Source organism: Pogoniulus pusillus, chromosome 15 (genome assembly GCF_015220805.1).
Source record: "Pogoniulus pusillus isolate bPogPus1 chromosome 15, bPogPus1.pri, whole genome shotgun sequence".
NCBI classification, from domain to species: Eukaryota; Metazoa; Chordata; class Aves; order Piciformes; family Lybiidae; genus Pogoniulus; species Pogoniulus pusillus.
In genome coordinates this window covers 9,414,336-9,425,584 of record NC_087278.1, presented here as the reverse complement: position 1 = coordinate 9,425,584, position 11,249 = coordinate 9,414,336, and the positions used below count along the sequence as shown (strand labels likewise).

Here is an 11,249-nt window from a genome sequence, read left to right as displayed (position 1 = left end):
GAGCTGCGGGACCGTGTCCCTCAAAGGGCACGCCGCCACCCGGAGCGGCGGGAGTGCCCGGCCCTCGCACCGGCACCGTGTCCTTTCAAAGGGCACGCCGCCACCCGGAGCGGCGGGAGTGCCCGGCCCTCGCACCGGCACCGTGTCCTTTCAAAGGGCACGCCGCCACCCGGAGCGGCGGGAGTGCCCGGCCCTCGCACCGGAATGGCATCACTGCCAGTGCGCGGGTGCTCCCGGGAGGGGCCGGGCCCGCCGGTTCCGGCGCTGCGCTCTGCCTCGCCCTGCCCCTACTCGCCCTCCATGCCCTTCTCCTGGAGGCCTTCCGCTTCCTTCCCCCCCCCCCCCGCGCCTTTCTTTCCCCGGCGAGGGGAACTCTATGATGGATGGTGGGTGCGCTTCGGCAGGGGGCGCGCTGGCAGCGGGGCGGCGCTCTGTGCCTTCGGCTTCCGCCTCTCTATGATGAAGCCGGCGGAGCGGCACTCTAGACGGTTCCGTGCGCTCTCGATGGCTCGGCGGCCCCGGGCCGGGCGGCTGGGCGGCGGCGCAGCGGCGCTGCCCCGCTGAGGAGCCGGCAACAGGGAAGACGGGAGGGGCCCGAGACCCTCCGCCATGGAGCCCGAGACGCTGGAGGCGCGCATCAGTGAGTGCGGCCCAGACCAGCCTCCCCTTCTCTGTGACACGGCCCGGCCTGGCCCGGCCGCGCTGCCGGAGAGGCTCAGCCGCCGCGGCCGCTTGGCGGGGGGGGGGCGGGAAGTGAGGGGTGCGGGTGTTTAGCGGGGGTACTAGCGTGTGAGGGCAGGGCGGGCGCTGACGCGGCGTGTGAGGAGAGTGTGGGGGTCACACGTAGCGAAGTGTCAGGGTGGGTGCGTGGAGAGGCCGGCTCCGGGAAATGGGGGGGCTGGGGGCACGCGTGAGGAGGAAGGTGGCCGTGGCCATGGCTGTAGAAGCGCCGGGAGCTTGCAGGTGAGACGCTGCAAGCTGAGCGTGGGGCCGGGAGGGTGTTGGCGGCCATCGAGCAGCGACGATGGGTCAGCGTGTGCAGGAGGCAGGGAGACGGGGGCAGAGTTTGTGCGCAGGGCTTCTACGGCATGGCGCCAGTGGGTGCGAGTGTGGTTTTCCTTCCATGCCAGCCGCTGCCGGTGCACCTGGTGGAGCTGGGCAGGGAGGAGGGTGCAGCAGCCTTGTCTCTCACCTCTACAGCGTGGGAGCCTGGAAATTTGTCTCATTTTCCGCTTCTCACACAGACAAAGCAACAAACCCCCTGAACAAGGACCTGGACTGGGATGGCATCAATGCTTTCTGTGAGCAGCTCAATAAGGAGTTGGAGGGGTAAGTAATTCATCCTTCCCCCAGGCTGCTCTGGATCAATAGGCCTGGGTTATGATTCCCAACCTAGTAAAATTTACGGGGGGCTGTCCCAAGAGCTGAATAGGCACAAAGTTCCTCCAAGTCAGAGTGAGAGGAGCGTCCCTGGAGAAGATTCCTCCAGGGTTTTGAGGAGTCTTGGTGCCTTATCAGTGCTTTAAACTTGCAATATGCTATTCAACCCTGGCTTCCTAGATAGGAACACAGGTACCAAGCTCTTCATCAATAACCAGCTACCTTTTTTTTCCTCTCCATCCAGTCCTCCACTTGCTACCCGACTGCTTGCCCACAAGATCCAATCTCCACAGGAATGGGAAGCTATCCAGGCCCTCACGGTAAGGGCATCTGCAGGCTGGTAGAGCTAGATGGAGAACCAGGGTGTGAAGTTGCTCCAGTTTGACTGGAGGAGCATGGGAAGCTTTGAATTCCCACTGAGAAAGCCCTGGAGCACCTGGGCTCTTGGGTGGGAGAGGGACCGAAGATGGTTCCACAGGAGAGAAGAGGTGACTGGTAGGAAAGGTCTTGTTTCTGTGAAGCATCATAACCAGTTAGTAGGAAGGTTTTCAGGTTGTTTTTTGTGGTGAGCTTGGTACTATTGGGTTAATGGTTGGGCTCAATAATCTTAAAGGTCTTTTCAAACCTAAGCAATTTTGCAGTTCTCGGTTGTGTTGTGGATCACACTGTGTGAAAGCCCAGTGTTTGTGAATCCTCTGAGGCTGCTGAGCCACCTCTACAAAAACTGACCCCAGAAAGGAAAATCTTGCTTCCCTTTGGGAGTGGATTTGGCCAGCTGAAAGAGAAGGAGGTGTCTCTCCACACTGCTCTGAGGATAGGCACAGACTCTGTGCCTGGTGAGTGGGGAGCAGAAGAGAGCTGACCCCATGCTCTCTCCCCAGGTGCTGGAGTCCTGCATGAAGAGTTGTGGCAAACGTTTCCATGATGAAGTGGGCAAGTTTCGTTTCCTTAATGAGCTCATCAAAGTGGTGTCACCCAAGGTGGGTCTCTGGACATCATGTTGGAGGGGACTCGAGCCTGATGGCAGGAGGGCTTTGGGTAGAAGTGGTGGCTGAGCAAGATCAGACACTTCTGGGACATGGGGAAACAGTGCTTGCTCCCTGGTCAGTTTTGTAGAGGGAAGGTGAGTTTTCACCCCTCTGCTCCAGGCTGATTTTTGATGCAGGAAGCTGAGGGACAGCAGACATGATGCAACCAGCTCTTCTGAGACTAATTGTGCGTGCCTGGAGTCACCTTCCCTGCATCTTTCCCGGGCTCTGTCTGTGCTACATGTGCTCAGGAACTTTGCCCAGCTTTGACATTGTGACCGTGTCTCTCTGGGGTGTCCCAGCCTTGTTGAGACACTCTCAAGAGGACAAGCCCAGGCCTGGTCAGTGGCGCTCTGGCAAGCCCATCTGAAGCACCAAGTCATTACCTTCTGCTCTGCTGGTGCTGCTGTTTCTGCAGGAGAACAGCCTGTGTGTGCCCTCCTATTCAGTGAAGGCAGCTAAGACCAGCCAGTGCAGAGTTAAGAGAACAGACTGCATATGACTAAGGAAAACCTTCATCTGCCAGTCACAGCTTGTGACCTATGGTGATGAATGGCCAGGGACAGTGACAGTAGCATCCTGAAGTCCCCTTGCTAGGTGCCCTAGAGAATTTTCTCTGTCCTAAGCCTCTGGTGGCACATGCGCTGTTTCTAACACCACTGCTCTCAGCAGACCTACAGGAGAAGGGTGAAGGATGATTGCTTGGCAAGAGGAGACATCTCACCACTGGATGCTGGTCATATGGGGCTCACCTAGCTCTGAAGGATGCCAGGCACTTGTGTTGGAGAGTGCCCTTAAGAGGGCTTAGCCCTGCCCCAGGGACTGTAACCCACAGTCCTTCTTCTTCCAGCCCTACTGTCCCCTTGTTCCTGAGCAGCTTCTGTTAGCAGTACCCTTTCCTTCACAAGGCAACAGAAACCTTCCTGAGCCTGCCCACCTGTCCCTGTGTGTTGCTGAGGGGCTGCTGGTGCAGCACTTCTCCCACCTCCTGTGTTTCCTGTGATTGAATCCAAGGACAGCCTAGGACATGTTGCAAGGGCCTTATGAGCTTTCCTGCTTGCTTCCTCTTTTCTCCTCCTTTTGCCATTGGGAACACTCCAACTTCTCCTGGGGGAGGGGAGGAGAGGAACATGCAAGACTTGCAGCATCTCAGATCAAGTTCAAACCTCCTCTTCTCTCTTCCCTCAGTATCTTGGCAGCCGGACACCTGAGAAAGTGAAGTCAAAGATCCTGGAGCTGATGTACAGCTGGACATTAGGGCTGCCTCATGAGGTGAAGATCTCAGAAGCCTACCAGATGCTGAAGAAACAAGGTGAGAGGTAGTGTTCTGGAAGAGTAGGGTGGATGGATGGTTTACTCTCCCTGGACAGAATCTAAAACACACTTTCCCTGGCCTGGGCCCAGGCCCAGTGCATCCATCCATCTGGCTCAGCACCAGGAGCAGGTGCCCTGGGGCTCCTAGCTGGTCAGAGGGAGTTGCTGTCTCTGAGTTGTTTGATGGGATGGAGAGGACATCTGCTTTCTTGTGCAGGAGATAGGGCACTGGAAAGGTCTGGGGCTGAAGGGCTCTGAGTGTTTTGGCAGTTGATATTGGGTGTTCCTGAGAGGATAGTTGTGGGGAGTGGAGGGCAGCTGTTCCATGGAAACACAATCCAGGATCTGGAGCATCTGGTACCAGCTGGGTTTGGTGAACTGTTAAGGAAGATCTAAGGGGCAGTGCTGTCCTCCAGTGGGTCAGTCCTCCTGACCTCTCCACTGCTGTCCACTGCAGGGATTGTGAAGTGTGACCCAAAACTGCCTGATGATGCTCCTTTTCCACCACCTCCCCCCCGGCCCAAGAACATCATCTTTGATGACGAAGAGAAATCCAAGGTAAGGGCTCTCTGTGCAAGGAGAGAGACAGCAGGCAGCATCTTCCAGCACCATCAGCCCCCTGAGCTGCATATCCAGAAAGAGGCAAGGCTCCTGCTCCACATACTGTGCTTCACAAAATTCATCACAGGAATGCTGAGGGCCCACTCCAAAACCATGAGAAAGGAAACAGCCAGAGGTGGGGTGTGTGGGTCTGTTTGACCTTTGGAGCGCTTAGCTGCAAGACAGTAAAAAGAAGGGAATGCTGACTTAGCCCAGCAGGTTCTGAGGGATTTGCTCACAAGCCCCAGGCTTCAGAGTTATCTGGCCATGAGGTTTAAATCCCAGTCCCAGGTGCTGCTGGTGTTATCTCGTCCCCACCCTCAGCACTGCAGTCTGCTTACTGCCCAACTACTCAGAGCCTCATGGACCAATCCTGTATTGTTTTTCTAGCAGAAGTGTGTCAGCACCCAGACAAACCTCTGCATTAGCAGTGCTGAGGCACTGAGACAGGTGTTGGGCTCCTCTGACTGTAGCTGTGCAGCAGAGCTGGGATGCCAGTGTGCTGCTGGGGATGTCTTCTGCCTCCAAGGGTCACGCTGTGCAAATGAGGATTCTTTGGTGTCCATTGGGCCTCGTCACCGACCCCATTACAATGTCATGACAATTCCTGCATAAAGCAGGCTTCTCAGTACTAGTGCTGCTGTGCTCCAGGGTCTCCATGGTGTGTAAGGGGCAGGCAGAAGCAGGTTTTAAATGCAGGGGATCTTCAGGGAAAGACCCAGCTTGCATAACCAGAACCACAATGGGCAAAGGAGAACCAGTTGTTTTTCTCTCCCTGGTCTCTAATAGCCCACGAGGTCTCATGACTGGGTTTTCAAACAATTGGCATTGTCCTTGCCTCTGCCAAAAGAGGTCTGAGGAAGGGCTACCTACTGGCTCTAGTGTTGCAAGTGATTCCAGTTGCCACCCCTCAGGGTGGGCTCAGAGGTGCCTTCTCTTTTGCAGATACTGGCTCGTCTCCTGAAGAGTTCCCATCCCGAGGACCTCCGGGCTGCCAACAAGCTCATCAAGGAGATGGTTCAGGAGGTGTGGCTGGGGAAAAGGGGAGCTGAGGGATGATAGTCTGGGTGACAGTGATTGACACCAAGGGAGTAGCAGCTCTCTGTCTTCACACAGACATACTGTGTAAAGCTTCTGCTCAAAGTTTTGCAGCTTTTTTTGCCATCCCTTGCCTACTTGGAGGGATTTCTCTGGGCACTTTCTGTGGCCCAAGCCCTGCTGCTGCCCTAGGTCTGCATCAATTCCATCCCTATTTGGCAGGCACTGGCCCAGAAGTGATCTGTTTGTTTTGTTTTTTTTTTCCCCTGGAACGGGAGCTGTTTAGAGGGCAAAAGAGTTGTGTGTTGGCTGGCCTAGCCTTCCTCCTCTCCAAGTTGCAGGCCAGAGCAAGGACATGCTTCCACATATTCTTCCTCTCCAGGACCAGAAGCGCATGGAGAAGATCTCCAAGAGGGTTAATGCCATTGAGGAGGTGAACAACAATGTGAGGCTACTGACAGAGATGGTGACAAACTACAGCAAGGGGGAGACAACAGAAAGCAATGAGGACCTAATGAAGGTGAGGAAAGGTCATCCCAGCACCCACTCTGAGCTTAGCAGGGATGAGTCATGCTTTTCCTCCTAAGTTCCTCTTGCCTGTTTGCCCCCCAAGCTGAGCATCCTGCTGCTGGCCTCAGCACCCCTTTCTGCTCTTCCCTCAGGAGCTCTATCAGCGCTGCGAGCGCATGAGGCCCATGCTCTTCCGGCTTGCCAGTGACACAGAAGACAATGATGAAGCTCTAGGTAAGCATATCTGACCTTTCTCATCCTATCCCTTTCCCAGTCATGTTCTTGGAGCTTGTCTCCAGCCTACTCATGGCATGGCATTTGTCGGCAGCCACTGCTCTGCTTGGGTGGCTGCTTGCCAAGGGTTTGTCTGTGGCTTGGCACTAGGTGAGGGCAGGTGGCAGCAGTTGCAGTGAGGCAGGCTTCCTCCACTGCCCCGTAGGAATGAGGCTTGAGCCTGTCCTGCTGAGACTGCCATGGAGGTGTCAAATGTGCCCTGATGCAGTCTGCCACCACAACTGCCAAAATGCTGTCAGCAGGGGGCTGTTACCAGCTTCTTGGGCCTCCTGCTTTCAAAGAGCTGGGGTATAAAAGCCATTTCTTTGTTTCCTCGTGATTTTCAAGCCCCTCACCTATTCCCTTTCAGCGGAGATCCTGCAAGCCAATGACAATCTGACACAGGTGATCAATCTCTACAAGCAGCTTGTACGGGGAGAAGAGATCAATGGGGAGATGGTGGCTGGCCCGCTTCGAGGTGAGGAGACTTGGCAAACCAGGACAGGAAGGTCCAGCAAAGGGACCCTATTGCTGGCTTCCTGCAGTGAAAGAGAAAACTGAGAGAAGTGGAAAGGTGAAAATTGCAGGAGGTCAGGGTGGGGCTGGTGAGATGAGGAAACAGTCTGTGGAGACAACTGATGACTGAAGGGAGAGCAGAGTGGGAGCTCCTTCTTACAGATGTGAGGAAGGATGGAAACTGGTCTCAGCACCCTGGATAAGGACTGGGTAAGGTTTCTCTCTCAGCTTGTTTCTTCTTTGCAGGGAGCACCTCAGCACTTCTGGATCTCTCAGGCCTGGATCTTCCAGCAGCAGGCCCTTCTTACCCAGCCTTGCCCACCCTTTCAGGTGGCGCAGCAGTCCCCATTCCTGACCAGGCTGGCTCTGTCTCCTTGCTGGATGATGAACTGATGTCTTTAGGTGAGAAATCAAGAATGAAAGCTCTTCATACTCTCCTTGACTCACAACAGTGTGTGGATAGCTCTCTTTACAGCAGGAAGATGAACAAGGGAAAGGTGAATAGTTGGAAGACCATGAGGTGTCCTTCACTTAGTGTGAGGAAAAAGGGGAAGACCCTGCTATGATTCTGAGTTGAGTCCTGTGATGTTTCCCAGTCTAATCAGAGATCCTGCAGGGATGTGCCCTCTGATTTGCTCTGGTAAAAGTGACCTGGCAGGTAAATCAAGAGTGATGCAATGGCCAGCCCCAGATGGGATCACTGTGCTGCATCTCCCCCAGTTCCTCATGGTTACTCCTTGCAGTTGAAGTCATGAACTGACAACAGATGCATGGGAGTTCTAGAACTCTTCACTTGGAAAGCTTGTGAGGTGCCAATCCTAGAAGGCTCTAGAGTCCTGCTTTTGCAACATAGGATAGGTGCTTTGAGTACAGCAGCATGAAGCTGGCAGTCTGGTCAGCCCAGCCAGGCTTGTCAGCCCAGTATTGTCTGCCAGTTGTAGACTGCAAATGAGCCTCTGTGGGCAGAAAAAAGTCACACTTTCAGCTCTCTCTCATGCAAGGATGGGATCTGGAGATGGAAACCACATTGGTAGTTCTGTCCTGTTTCTTGGTCAAGCCCCATTTAATGCTCTTACCTTCCTGATACCTAAGCTTCACATTTGCTTTTGCCCCCGGCAGGCCTGAATGACCCAGCGCCACATCCCACCCAAGCTGGTGACAGCAGTGTCTGGAACAGCTTCCAGGTAAGGTGCTGGGAGCTAGGGCAGAGGGTGGGGAGGGTGGTGAAAGCAACACATGGCATAGGTGGGGTAACATCCCACCTGGTTGGTGCTGAGTGTGACCCTGCTTAGGGAGCTCTCCTGTTCACTCTTTTTTTTTACAGTCATCAGACAGCAACGATCTCAGTATTGCCCCTATCACAGCAACACCACCAGTCAAAGCAGATGCTGGCACATCCTCCCCCAAACCTTCTTCTTCCACCAGTGGCCTGGATGACCTGGACCTCCTCGGCAAAACTCTGCTGCAACAGTCTTTGCCTCCAGAGTCTCAACAAATGCGATGGTAAGCAGGGGTAGTGCAGTACCTCATCTCTCCTATCCTTTCTGTTTCAGGGGTGCTGGACATGACATTTCACAACTCTTTTCCACTCCTTGCTCTCTCTCTCCAGGGAGAAGCAGCAGCCACCCCCACGGCTTACCCTGAGGGATCTCCAGAACAGAAGCAGCTCTGGCAGCACAGTCAACAATCCCAGCGCTCCGCCTGTGCCACAGAGTGTTTCCTCTAACCCAACACTGAACTCGGAGCTGCCTGCCCCTGCTACGCTTCCAAAAGCTGCCACCACAGCAGCAGCAAGTCCTGCAGTCCCACCACAGCCTCCTGCCACCACGCTGCTACAGGAGATCTCGCTGGCCAATGTCACTGTGCCTCTGGAGTCAATCAAACCCAGTGAGCCAGGGTGAAAGATGGGGGCAAGCTTGGGGAGAAGTAAACCATGTGCACGTGGAAGGGAAGAATGCAAGGAAATGTCTTGCTTGTTGGATTTTGCCACACATACGGAGTTTGGGTGATGGGGAGAGGTTGCTGCAAGGCCAGTTTGCTCCTGGATGACTGCTGCCTGTTCCCACCTTCCCCACAGGCAGCATCCTTCCTGTGACAGTGTATGATCAACATGGCTTCCGTGTCCTCTTCCACTTCGCTAAGGACGCCCTGCCCGAGCGGCCTGACGTGCTGGTGGTGGTGATCTCTATGCTCAGCACAGCCCCGCAGCCCATCCGCAACATCGTCTTTCAGTCTGCCGTCCCCAAGGTGAGGCAGCTGCTGGGGCTGAGCTCCCCAGCCTGGGCCAAAGTGTGCAGAAAACACGGGGAGGGTGGGTGGAGGTGCAGAGAACTCAGTGGGGCTGAGAGTGAGTCAAGTTGCCTTCAGAAGAGTAGGAACCACCACAGTGTTTTACTCTGCCTAGACAGTGGAAGCTCCCTGGATATGAGAGCAGGGCCTCTTACTGCCAGGGTTCTCTCAGGAGTGTGGGGTGCTCTTCTCTTTCCCTAGGTGATGAAGGTCAAACTACAGCCTCCCTCAGGCACGGAGCTGCCAGCGTTCAACCCCATTGTCCACCCTAGTGCCATCACACAAGTCCTTCTGCTTGCTAACCCACAGAAGGTAACAGCAACATTGCTGGGGCTGGTCTTGCTGTGTGGGCAAGACAGGTTACACAGAGGGAGCTCTCTGCAGCTTCCTGGAGACATGAATGGTTTGTGCTTCAGGACTTTTAACCCCATGCACCTTCTGACTACTTATCCTTTCTTCCCTGTCTCCAGGAGAAAGTGAGGCTACGATACAAGCTGACCTTCACCATGGGAGAGCAAACCTATAATGAAATGGGGGATGTGGACCAGTTCCCCCCACCAGAGTCCTGGGGAAATCTCTAGGGCTGCACGTTGCAGACACTACAGTGCAGAGTCCTTGGGAAGCCAGCCCTGTGGGGCTGGAGCAGCCTGAGAAGATGGGGAGGGCGGGATGGGGGCTGCTGCTCACGCTGTAATCTCCAGATGGCCGGGCAAGGGCCAAAGGGAGCATGCCTCAAGTAGGAGAGCAGAGATGCCAGGAGATGTTCATCCCACAAGACTAGGAGTGGAGTGTAAAGCTTTGTGTGGATGAACAGTTGCCTTCCCTGCTTTTCAAAAGTATTGCTCCCTCCCCAGTCTGTCCAGTTTCTCTTCTAACCCTGCTTTCCCCCTAGGTGCAGTGGGGAACAAGGAATGGAGAGTTTTAACAGCCTCAGCCTAGGGCAAGTCCTAGCAAAGGAAGATCTTTTTCCTTATCTGTCCCCTTCATGCCTCCCAGACTTTCAGCTGCTTCATGCTCTGTGGTGCTCTCTCTTGCCCCCTTGCCTCCTCACTAGAGCTGGGCGCCAGTTGTTCCCCATCTAGTGAGACTGCATTGAAGTTGGCGTGGAACGAGCCTGGGCAGAGACTGGGTGTCCTTCCAGCAGCAGAGAGGAGGCAGCTACCCTTGCTTTGGAAGGGGATCAGGGGAGAGATCTTCCCATATCCCACTCCTTCCAGCTGCCATCAGAGCTGTTGGTGAGAGATGGGCCTTGGGGTGGGAGCCTGGGGACTGGGAATGTGTTGTTCTGTGCTTTTCTGTTCCCTTTAGCTGGAGCCCCTGGGCACTCAACCCCCACAGCAAGAAAGCCCACGTGTTTCCCATTTGCTTTATCTGCCACAGCAAGCTTTGGGAACTGGCACTGGACATTGTTCTGTGTGCCAGCCCGGAGAGGGACATGCTGGAGTTGGAGGGAATCTCCACACAGCCTCTTGCCAGACAGGAGGGAAGCAGCACAAGATGTGGTCTTCATTCCTGTCTGGGCTGAGAGCTTAGCGGGGTGGTGGACTTTTCAGTGTCCTCTAGCTGGGGTTCAGTGGCAGGCTGGCAGTTGTGGAGAGGCTGGAGCCCAGCTCATCACCAGAGGGCACCACTCAACTCTGCACTGGAGCTCAACTCTGCACCGGGGCAGTACCGGGGGCCGGTACAGCTGTGCCTTGTGCACCTTTGCCCGCAGCCTGTGGGCAGGCCTGGCTCCCTGCGGTGGGGAGGGGGCTTGTCCCACGGCTGCCTGATCACTGTGACATAAGATTGAGGATCTGCAGGCATGGAAGAGACTGGAGGTGGCGTGTTCCAAGCATTCCCATCTCCATGGGACTTGCAACCACGGGAGCCACTTTCTGCCCCAAGATAGTTTAAGAGGGCCTGGTCTTAAAGGCAGGAGCAAGCTGTGCCTGGCACCAGCTTGTCAGATGTAGGAGGAGGCCTGTGCACGATGTAGGGTGAGTGGTTGTGCCTTGCACTTGTGGCTTGGGGACAGTGAAGGTGAGGTGTTGGTGAGAGGTGTCTCAGAGCAAGCGCTAGAGGAGAGGGGGAAGCAAGGTCTTTATGGTGGGGTTCTGCTGTGTCTTACTTCCCTTTCTGGTCTCTCTTCAGGGTTTTGTATGGGTTTTTTTCTTTGCAGATCTTGTTTGGTTCTTGAACAGACTTATGTATATATTTTCAGTGCAAAGTTCTGTAAATGGAAGAAAACAAACATTTAGAGTGAAACGCCCGGCGCGACCGACCTGCTGTATTTATGGGAAATAAAGAGGTCTTTCCTGA

General features: G+C 55.0%; 1 protein-coding gene across 1 annotated transcript; it reads left to right on the top strand.

Annotated features, from left to right (window-relative positions):
• Positions 1 to 487: 487 nt before the first annotated feature.
• GGA1 (golgi associated, gamma adaptin ear containing, ARF binding protein 1) lies at positions 488 to 11,249 on the top strand. The gene is made up of 17 exons (XM_064155292.1): positions 488 to 640; positions 1,245 to 1,329; positions 1,625 to 1,700; positions 2,262 to 2,360; positions 3,597 to 3,720; positions 4,180 to 4,280; positions 5,268 to 5,348; positions 5,743 to 5,880; positions 6,023 to 6,104; positions 6,514 to 6,621; positions 6,906 to 7,061; positions 7,779 to 7,843; positions 7,984 to 8,162; positions 8,269 to 8,546; positions 8,737 to 8,906; positions 9,150 to 9,260; positions 9,419 to 11,249. Exons 1-17 carry the CDS (start codon positions 610 to 612, stop codon positions 9,527 to 9,529), a joined length of 1,995 nt encoding a protein of 664 aa, XP_064011362.1. The 5' UTR covers positions 488 to 609; the 3' UTR covers positions 9,530 to 11,249.

What these genes read in the sequence shown, in the direction of transcription:
- GGA1 (XM_064155292.1), top strand. Translation starts at nt 610, where the DNA reads ATGGAGCCCGAGACGCTGGAGGCGCGCATCA. An exon ending in AGACAATGATGAAGCTCTAG is followed by an intron (nt 6,105 to 6,513) that starts GTAAGCATATCT and finishes ATTCCCTTTCAG; the next exon opens with CGGAGATCCTGCAAGCCAAT. An exon ending in GTGTCTGGAACAGCTTCCAG is followed by an intron (nt 7,844 to 7,983) that starts GTAAGGTGCTGG and finishes TTTTTTTTACAG; the next exon opens with TCATCAGACAGCAACGATCT.